The sequence below is a fragment of the Oncorhynchus clarkii genome, unplaced genomic scaffold, assembly GCF_045791955.1.
Source record: "Oncorhynchus clarkii lewisi isolate Uvic-CL-2024 unplaced genomic scaffold, UVic_Ocla_1.0 unplaced_contig_8894_pilon_pilon, whole genome shotgun sequence".
NCBI classification, from domain to species: domain Eukaryota; kingdom Metazoa; phylum Chordata; class Actinopteri; order Salmoniformes; family Salmonidae; genus Oncorhynchus; species Oncorhynchus clarkii.
The window spans coordinates 1,146-12,500 of NW_027260950.1; the positions used below are offsets into that span (position 1 = coordinate 1,146).

Below are 11,355 nucleotides of genomic sequence, written 5' to 3' on the forward strand. Positions count from 1 at the left end.
AGGAGGACATATATCATTATTATAATATGTAGTCATCTAATGGCTTCTTCTATAGGAGGACATATATCATTATTATAATATGTAGTCATCTAATGGCTCCTTCTATAGGAGGACATATATCATTATTATAATATATAGTCATCTAATGGCTCCTTCTATAGGAGGACATATATCATTATTATAATATATAGTCATCTAATGGCTCCTTCTATAGGAGGACATATATCATTATTATAATATGTAGTCATCTAATGGCTCCTTCTATAGGAGGACATATATCATTATTATAATATATAGTCATCTAATGGCTCCTTCTATAGGAGGACATATATCATTATTATAATATATAGTCATCTAATGGCTTCTTCTATAGGAGGACATATATCATTATTATAATATGTAGTCATCTAATGGCTTCTTCTATAGGAGGACATATATCATTATTATAATATGTAGTCATCTAATGGCTCCTTCTATAGGAGGACATATATCATTATTATAATATATAGTCATCTAATGGCTCCTTCTATAGGAGGACATATATCATTATTATAATATATAGTCATCTAATGGCTTCTTCTATAGGAGGACATATATCATTATTATAATATGTAGTCATCTAATGGCTTCTTCTATAGGAGGACATATATCATTATTATAATATGTAGTCATCTAATGGCTCCTTCTATAGGAGGACATATATCATTATTATAATATATAGTCATCTAATGGCTCCTTCTATAGGAGGACATATATCATTATTATAATATGTAGTCATCTAATGGCTTCTTCTATAGGAGGACATATATCATTATTATAATATGTAGTCATCTAATGGCTCCTTCTATAGGAGGACATATATCATTATTATAATATATAGTCATCTAATGGCTTCTTCTATAGGAGGACATATATCATTATTATAATATATAGACATATATCATTATTATAATATATAGTCATCTAATGGCTCCTTCTATAGGAGGACATATATCATTATTATAATATGTAGTCATCTAATGGCTCCTTCTATAGGAGGACATATATCATTATTATAATATGTAGTCATCTAATGGCTTCTTCTATAGGAGGACATATATCATTATTATAATATATAGTCATCTAATGGAATCTCCTTCTATAGGAGGACATATATCATTATTATAATATGTAGTCATCTAATGGCTTCTTCTATAGGAGGACATATATCATTATTATAATATGTAGTCATCTAATGGCTCCTTCTATAGGAGGACATATATCATTATTATAATATGTAGTCATCTAATGGCTCCTTCTATAGGAGGACATATATCATTATTATAATATGTAGTCATCTAATGGCTCCTTCTATAGGAGGACATATATCATTATTATAATATATAGTCATCTAATGGCTCCTTCTATAGGAGGACATATATCATTATTATAATATGTAGTCATCTAATGGCTTCTTCTATAGGAGGACATATATCATTATTATAATATATAGATATGAATCTAATGGCTCCTTCTATAGGAGGACATATATCATTATTATAATATGTAGTCATCTAATGGCTCCTTCTATAGGAGGACATATATCATTATTATAATATGTAGTCATCTAATGGCTTCTTCTATAGGAGGACATATATCATTATTATAATATATAGTCATCTAATGGTTCCTTCTATAGGAGGACATATATCATTATTATAATATGTAGTCATCTAATGGCTTCTTCTATAGGAGGACATATATCATTATTATAATATATAGTCATCTAATGGCTCCTTCTATAGGAGGACATATATCATTATTATAATATGTAGTCATCTAATGGCTTCTTCTATAGGAGGACATATATCATTATTATAATATGTAGTCATCTAATGGCTTCTTCTATAGGAGGACATATATCATTATTATAATATGTAGTCATCTAATGGCTCCTTCTATAGGAGGACATATATCATTATTATAATATATAGTCATCTAATGGCTCCTTCTATAGGAGGACATATATCATTATTATAATATATAGTCATCTAATGGCTCCTTCTATATGAGGACATATATCATTATTATAATATATAGTCATCTAATGGCTCCTTCTATAGGAGGACATATATCATTATTATAATATATAGATATGAATCTAATGGCTCCTTCTATAGGAGGACATATATCATTATTATAATATATAGATATGAATCTAATGGTTCCTTTTATAGGAGGACATATATCATTATTATAATATATAGATATGAATCTAATGGTTCCTAGGCTTTAATAAGACTGATAATACATTAACTCCTGGTCAAAATGCATCGAAATCATTCAGCCATATGTCACAGAACATTATAATTATTTAGATACCTACTAATGATTGGACGTGTGTGTGTGTGTGTGTGTGTGTGTGTGTGTGTGTGTGTGTGTGTGTGTGTGTGTGTGTGTGTGTGTGTGTGTGTGTGTGTGCATGCTCGGTGTGTGTGCATGCTCGGTGTGTGTGTGTGTGTGTGTGTGTGTGTGTGTGTGTGTGTGTATGTGTGTGTGTGTTCGGTGTGTGTGTGTGTGTGTGTGTGTGTGTGTGTGTGTGTGTGTGTGTGTGTGTGTGTGTGTGTAGGACCTTCAGGGGGAGATAGATGGCCACACAGAACTGTACCACTCTCTGGATGAGAATGGTCAGCGTATCGTGACCTCTCTGACCGGCTCAGACGATGCCGTACTCCTACAGAGCCGCCTGGACAACATGGGCCAGCGCTGGGACGAGCTCCGCAGCAAAACCATGAGTATGAGGTAGACACCAGGCCAGCCCCCTTTCTCATGCCTGCCTCCATGTGTTCATTCTACAATCAGGTGTGTTAGACTGAGTAGGGTTGGAGCAAACGCCTGCGGGACCTTTCTTCCTCAGGAGGAAGGGTTGAGCATCCCTGGTCAACAGTCCAGTTTAGATAGTAATATCTTTGATCCAGTCTAGTTTAGATAGTAATATCTTTGATCCAGTCTAGTTTAGATAGGAATATATATGATCCAGTCTAGTTTAGATAGGAATATATTTGATCCAGTCTAGTTTAGATAGGAATATATTTGATCCAGTCTAGTTTAGATAGTAATATATATGATGCAGTCCAGTTTAGGTAGTAATATATTTGATCCAGTCTTGTTTAAATAGGAATATCTTTGATCCAGTCTAGTTTAGATAGTAATATCTTTGATCCAGTCTAGTTTAGATAGTAATATATTTGATCCAGTCTTGTTTAAATAGGAATATATTTGATCCAGTCTTGTTTAAATAGGAATATATTTGATCCAGTCTTGTTTAGATAGGAATATCTATGATCCAGTCTAGTTTAGATAGGAATATATATGATCCAGTCTAGTTTAGATAGGAATATATATGATCCAGTCTAGTTTAGGTAGTAATATATTTGATCCAGTCTTGTTTAAATAGGAATATATTTGATCCAGTCTAGTTTAGATAGGAATATATTTGATCCAGTCTTGTTTAGTTAGTAATATATTTCATCCAGTCTTGTTTAGTTAGTAATATATTTCATCCAGTCTTGTTTAAATAGGAATATATTTGATCCAGTCTAGTTTAGATAGGAATATATTTGATCCAGTCTTGTTTAGATAGGAATATCTACGATCCAGGCCAGTTTAGATAAGAATATCTACGATCCAGGCCAGTTTAGATAGGAATATCTACGATCCGGTCTTATATCTATGCTTCTATGTGTATGTTGTAGATCTCACCTGGAAGGGGAAATGGCTCCATGGAAGCGGATACACATGACCCTTCAGGAGCTGATAGCCTGGCTGCAGATGAAGACTGACCTGCTGGAGCAGGAACCACCAGTAGGGGGCGACGTCCCTGCTGTGCAACAACAGCTGGACACACACAGGGTGAGAGCGGAATACTGGCTGGCTGGGTGGTTAGCTGGCTGGCTGGGTGGTTAGCTGGTTGGTTTTGGTTGGGTGATTCACTAGTTGGTTGGTTCATAGATACGTCAGAAATCGTAAGCAGATGTAATGGTTTATATATGTTTATATATGTTTATAACTGGTTTATATCTGTTTATATATGTTTATAACTGGTTTATATCTGTTTATAACTGGTTTATACCTGGTTTATAACTGGTTTATATCTGGTTTATATCTGGTTTATATCTGGTTTATATCTGTTTATAACTGGTTTATACCTGGTTTATATCTGTTTATAACTGGTTTATATCTGTTTATAACTGGTTTATAACCGGTTTATATCTGGTTTATATATGTTTATATATGTTTATAACTGGTTTATATCTGTTTATATATGTTTATAACTGGTTTATAACTGGTTTATACCTGGTTTATATCTGGTTTATATCTGGTTTATTACCGGTTTATATCTGGTTTATTACCGGTTTATATCTGGTTTATACCGGTTTATATCTGGTTTATATATGTTTATAACTGGTTTATATCTGGTTTATATATGTTTATAACTGGTTTATATCTGTTTATATATGTTTATAGCTGGTTTATAACTGGTTTATACCTGGTTTATATCTGGTTTATAACCGGTTTATATCTGGTTTATATCTGGTTTATTACAGGTTTATTACCGGTTTATATCTGGTTTATATCTGGTTTATATCTGGTTTATAACTGGTTTATATCTGGTTTATATCTGGTTTATATCTGGTTTATAACAGCATAAGTTGTTCAGGGAGCAGATGAGCCACACTGCAAGTTCACTGCATTATGGAGATGTTAGCAATACACAATATTGGAATGTTTTTGTAATGTATCATCATACTCCTAATGAGGACATCATGCATCATTAAGAACTGATGACAGTACTCTGCAACATCATTAAGAACTGACAGATGCAACACAGATGACCCTGCAACATCATTAAGAACTGATGACAGTACTCTGCAACATCATTAAGAACTGATGACAGTACTCTGCAACATCATTAAGAACTGATGACAGTAATCTGCAACATCATTAAGAACTGATGACAGTACTCTGCAACATCATTAAGAACTGATGACAGTAATCTGCAACATCATTAAGAACTGATGACAGTACTCTGCAACATCATTAAGAACTGATGACAGTACCCTGCAACATCATTAAGAACTGATGACAGTACCCTGCAACATCATTAAGAACTGATGACAGTATTCTGCAACATCATTAAGAACTGATGACAGTACCCTGCAACATCATTAAGAATTGATGATGACAGTTTTCTGCCGTTGTCATGGAGCCTGTGCTTTACGCTGTGTGTGTGTGTGTGTGTGTGTGTGTGTGTGTGTGTGTGTGTGTGTGTGTGTGTGTGTGTGTTTTTGCATGTTATTGTTATTCGTCATTTCCTGTGTATTGATTTCTCGTCACTATTTCTATGTTGTATCTTTATCTCTGCGTTGTTGGAAAAGGACCCGGAAGTAAGACTTCTCACTGTTAGTCTACTGTTCTTTACCAAACATGTGATCGATGACGTTTGATTTGATTTTGTGTGTGTTACAGAGCTTCAGGAAAGATCTGAGGGCCAAGGGTCCGGTGGTTAACGGGGCTCTGGACCAGGTTCAGATCTTCCTGTCTGAGCTGCCTGCTGAGAGGGAGCCTCAGCCTGTCCAGAGAGGTGAGTGGGACACACTGTTAGCCCGCGGAACTAAAGCCTAGGTATTAATTCATGGGCTTTAACGCGAGTCTAAAGAAAGGTTACTCATCACACACTGATAAACACCAACAGATACACTCATCCTGCTCACAGACACCAACACTCATTTTTACCTACTTATAATACACATGTGTATGAACATTAATGGTCATGTCACTGAGAAGATACAAAGCAGAGAGAACCTGTTTCCCCCTGTCTAATTCTCCCTACTTTTGCTTTTTTTGATACTGAATCTTATCAGATCTTCAACCAAAGCCTAATATTAGATAAAGGGAACCTGAGTGAACAAATAACACAACGATTAATGAATTTCTTTCACAAACAATTTTATGCAACACCTAATGCCCCCTGTGTGTTTAAAAGTAATTGCCCCTTTACACTCAATAACTGGTTGTGCCACCTTTAGCTGCCATGACTCCAACCAAACGCTTCCTGTAGTTGTTGATCAGTCTCACACATGGCTGTGGGGATGCTGTGCTGCCTCAGGACCTGGACTACTTGCCTTAGTAGAAGGGACTGTGAATTCTGCTCTGTATCAGATAATTCTACAGGAGAACGTCAGGCCATCCATCTGTTAGCTGACGCTGAAGAACAGCTGGGTCATGCAGAAAGACAATGATCCAAAACACACAATCAAGTCTACATGAAAATGACTAAAAAAAACAACACATTTGAAATTTTGGAAAGGCCTAGTCAAAGTACAGACCTAATCCCAATTGAGATGTTGTGGCAGGACTTGAAATGAGCTGTTCACGCTTGTAAACCCACACATGTAGCTGAGTTACAGCCGTTCTACATGCAAGAGTGGGTCACAATTCCTCCACAGCAATATGTGAGACTGATCAACAACTACAGGAAGCGTTTGGTTGGAGTCATGGCATCTAAAGGTGGCACAACCAGTTATTGAGTGTAAAGGGGCAATTACCTTTTCACACAGGGGGAAATGGGTGTTTTTTGTTATTTGCTCACTCAGGTTATTTAATATCAGGTTTAATATCAGGTTTAATATCAGGTTTAATATCAGGTTTAATATCAGGTTTAATATCAGGTTTAATATCAGGTTATTTAATATCAGGTTTAATATCAGGTTTAATATCAGGTTTAATATCAGGTTTAATATCAGGTTTAATATCAGGTTTAATATCAGGTTTAATATCAGGTTTAATATCAGGTTTTGGTTGAAGTTCTGATAACATTCCGTATCAAAAATGTGCAAAAACAGAGAGAATCAGAGATGAGGCCAATACTTTTTCACAGCAGTGTGTCTCAGTTGACTGACATGTTTCCCTGAGTGGGCAGAACTCTACTGTCCATCATCTGATTATGACTAAGTTCATAACATCAGCTGACTTGACAGCCAGTTCGGGCTCTGTGATTGGCTCACGGGGTTCTGTTTATAAAACAGAGGAACAGTAAGCCAAAGGAGTTTTATTCCACTACTATTTTGGTGGTCTAAGATCAGCATTTTCCAATAAAAGGTGTAGAAATGAGAAGACGCCATGCCCTGCTGTTTCAGTTCCCAAACATTGGGTTCAACTGCCTGGCAACCCGTAGTGAGGGAAAAACTCTTGCCGCCTGCTCCCGTTTGTTCCCAAACATGCTGAGTGTGACCTCTTTGCCATAGCAACTGCCTGGCAACCCGTAGTAGGATTCTGTTTTGCTAAACCATGAGCCCTATAGTCTAAGTGATGTTTGAGCCTAAATGTGATGAGGTTGGAAAGGATTTAGGATTGTGTTTTGCTAAACCATGAGACCTATAGTCTAAGTGATGTTTGAGCCTATATGTGATGAGGTCGGGAAGGATTTAGGATTCTGTTTTGCTAAAATGAGCCCTATAGTCTAAGTGATGTTTGAGCCTATATGTGATAAGGTCGGGAAGGATTTAGGATTCTGTTTTGCTAAACCATGAGCCCTATAGTCTAAGTGATGTTTGAGCCTATATGTGATAAGGTTGGAAAGGATTTAGGATTCTGTTTTGCTAAACCATGAGCCCTATAGTCTAAGTGATGTTTGAGCCTATATGTGATGAGGTTGGAAAGGATTTAGGATTCTGTTTTGCTAAACCATGAGCCCTATAGTCTAAGTGATGTTTGAGCCTATATGTGATAAGGTCGGGAAGGATTTAGGATTCTGTTTTCTAAACCATGAGCCCTATAGTCTAAGTGATGTTTGAGCCTATATGTGATAAGGTTGGAAAGGATTTAGGATTCTGTTTTGCTAAACCATGAGCCCTATAGTCTAAGTGATGTTTGAGCCTATATGTGATGAGGTTGGAAAGGATTTAGGATTCTGTTTTGCTAAACCATGAGCCCTATAGTCTAAGTGATGTTTGAGCCTATATGTGATAAGGTCGGGAAGGATTTAGGATTCTGTTTTGGATTCTGTTTTGCTAAACCATGAGCCCTATAGTCTAAGTGATGTTTGAGCCTATATGTGATAGGAGGTCGGGAAGGATTTAGGATTCTGTTTTGCTAAACCATGAGCCCTATAGTCTAAGTGATGTTTGAGCCTATATGTGATAAGGTCGGGAAGGATTTAGGATTCTGTTTTGCTAAACCATGAGCCCTATAGTCTAAGTGATGTTTGAGCCTATATGTGATGAGGTTGGAAAGGATTTAGGATTATTTTTTGCTAAACCATGAGCCCTATAGTCTAAGTGATGTTTGAGCCTATATGTGATGAGGTTGGAAAGGATTTAGGATTATTTTTTGCTAAACCATGAGCCCTATAGTCTAAGTGATGTTTGAGCCTATATGTGATGAGGTTGGAAAGGATTTAGGGCTGATCAAGAAAATTAAACAACCAAATCACTTTCAAAAAGTAATCATCCAGAGTTTGAATTTCAATCTTATAAATAGTTTATAATCTTAGTATAAATTAGGATTGTTGTGTCAGGTCATTATACAATCCGATAACTCCATATTAATTTCTATCAAACCTGATCATTCCCTGAGGGGACACAAAATGAATCAAACCATTTCTTTCTGTCCGGTCAGACATCAGTCCAGAGGAGCGTGCCCAGAATGTGGGGCGGGTCCTGCGAAAGGAAGCAGAGGATGTGGCGTCTGGGTGGGAGGGGCTTAACGAGGAGGCTGCTGATTGGCAGAGGAGGCTGGAGCTGGCTCTGGATAGGCTGTTGGAGCTTCAGAAGGCCCAGGACCAGCTGGAGCTGAGGCTGAGCCAGGCTGAGATGGTGAAGGAGGCCTGGGAGCCTGTAGGAGACCTGCTCATAGACTCACTACCTGAACACATCGACAGGGTCAAGGTGAGAGACACACAAACACATGCACCCTAATTTAACAGATAGAGAGAGTCAAGGTGAGAGACACACAAACACATGCACCCTAATTTAACAGGTAGAGAGAGTCAAGGTGAGAGACACACAAACACATGCACCCTAATTTAACAGATAGAGAGAGTCAAGGTGAGAGACACACAAACACATGCAGCCTAATTTAACAGATAGAGAGACAAGGTGAGAGACACAAACACATGCACCCTAATTTAACAGATAGAGAGTCAAGGTGAGAGACACACAAACACATGCACCCTAATTTAACAGATAGAGAGTCAAGGTGAGAGACACACAAACACATGCACCCTAATTTAACAGGTAGAGAGAGTCAAGGTGAGAGACACACAAACACATGCACCCTAATTTAACAGATAGAGAGTCAAGGTGAGAGACACACAAACACATGCACCCTAATTTAACAATAGAGAGTCAAGGTGAGAGACACACAAACACATGCACCCTAATTTAACAGGTAGAGAGAGTCAAGGTGAGAGACACACAAACACATGCACCCTAATTTAACAGATAGAGAGAGTCAAGGTGAGAGACACACAAACACATGCACCCTAATTTAACAGGTAGAGAGAGTCAAGGTGAGAGACACACAAACACATGCACCCTAATTTAACAGGTAGAGAGAGTCAAGGTGAGAGACACACAAACACATGCACCCTAATTTAAGAGTCAAGGTGAGAGACACACAAACACATGCACCCTAATTTAACAGATAGAGAGTCAAGGTGAGAGACACACAAACACATGCACCCTAATTTAACAGGTAGAGAGAGTCAAGGTGAGAGACACACAAACACATGCACCCTAATTTAACAGATAGAGAGTCAAGGTGAGAGACACACAAACACATGCACCCTAATTTAACAGATAGAGAGAGTCAAGGTGAGAGACACACAAACACATGCACCCTAATTTAACAGATAGAGAGAGTCAAGGTGAGAGACACACAAACACATGCACCCTAATTTAACAGATAGAGAGAGTCAAGGTGAGAGACACACAAACACATGCACCCTAATTTAACAGATAGAGAGTCAAGGTGAGAGACACAAAAACACATGCACCCTAATTTAACAGGTAGAGAGAGTCAAGGTGAGAGACACACAAACACATGCACCCTAATTTAACAGATAGAGAGAGTCAAGGTGAGAGACACACAAACACATGCACCCTAATTTAACAGATAGAGAGAGTCAAGGTGAGAGACACACAAACACATGCACCCTAATTTAACAGATAGAGAGAGTCAAGGTGAGAGACACACAAACACATGCAGCCTAATTTAACAGATAGAGAGAGTCAAGGTGAGAGACACACAAACACATGCACCCTAATTTAACAGATAGAGAGAGTCAAGGTGAGATTGGATACAGATGATTTTTTTCATTTGGGTCTCCATTAGCTGATTCTTTCAGATGTTGGCAATGATGCCCTTTATCTACTTCACTAGGAAGTTTGAGGTAGTTTTGATAGCCAATGCTAATTAGCATTAGCACAGTGACTGGAAGTCTATTATCTGCTAGCATGCAAGCAGATACCCATAGACTTCCAGTCATTGCGCTAATGCTACTTAGCAATTGCGCTAGTGCTACTTAGCAACTTCCTTCAAACCGCACGCAGAGACGCATCTGACTCTGGCAAAGTACTGTAGTTAAAGGGCCTCATTACCAAAATCCCCAAGTATCCTGAGGTCAAATGAACACATCTCTCCAGCTGATGTCTTAGTGACCACTAGTCTTCCTGAGGTCAAATGAACACATCTCTCCAGCTAATGTCTTAGTGACCACTAGTCTTCCTGAGGTCAAATGAACACATCTCTCCAGCTGATGTCTTAGTGACCACTAGTCTTCCTGAGGTCAAATGAACACATCTCTCCAGCTAATGTCTTAGTGACCACTAGTCTTCCTGAGGTCAAATGAACACATCTCTCCAGCTGATGAAAGTGTATAAGGGGTACCGTGTGTGTTCACTAGGGAGTGTATGAAGGTACAGTAATTGGTCCACCACTCCATCTTCAATGTGTGTGTGTGTGTGTGTGTGTGTGTGTGTGTGTGTGTGTGTGTGTGTGTGTGTGTGTGTGTGTGTGTGTGTGTGTGTGTGTGTGTGTGTGTGTGTGTGTGTGTCTTCTTCGCTGCAGGCGTTCCAGGCAGAGATCGCTCCTATCAAAGACGATGTGAGTCACGTCAACAACCTGGCCTCTACCTTCGGCCCTCCTGACCTTGTCCTCTCACGACCCAACCTGGACAGACTGGATGACCTCAACACACGCTGGAGGATGCTACAGGTAAACACACACAGTTCTCTAAGAAACACAGCACCCTGAGCACCCTGACTGAGCACCCTGACCTCATTAACAATGACCTCGAGGAGCGTCCGTCCCATC

The 11,355-nt window shown here is 38.2% G+C and overlaps 1 protein-coding gene across 6 annotated transcripts in view; it reads left to right on the forward strand.

Annotated features, from left to right (window-relative positions):
• The first annotated feature begins 2,612 nt into the window (after positions 1-2,612).
• LOC139402496 (dystrophin-like) overlaps positions 2,613-11,355 on the forward strand; it is a 76,104-nt gene continuing 67,361 nt past the window's right edge. For all 6 annotated transcript variants that reach the window (XM_071146468.1, XM_071146465.1, XM_071146466.1 and 3 more), the window contains exons 1-5: positions 2,613-2,781; positions 3,735-3,891; positions 5,509-5,623; positions 8,659-8,927; positions 11,110-11,256. In XM_071146468.1, coding sequence (XP_071002569.1) covers positions 2,735-2,781; positions 3,735-3,891; positions 5,509-5,623; positions 8,659-8,927; positions 11,110-11,256 — 735 coding nt within the window. In that variant the 5' untranslated portion in view covers positions 2,613-2,734. The remainder of the gene's footprint in view (positions 2,782-3,734; positions 3,892-5,508; positions 5,624-8,658; positions 8,928-11,109; positions 11,257-11,355) is intronic.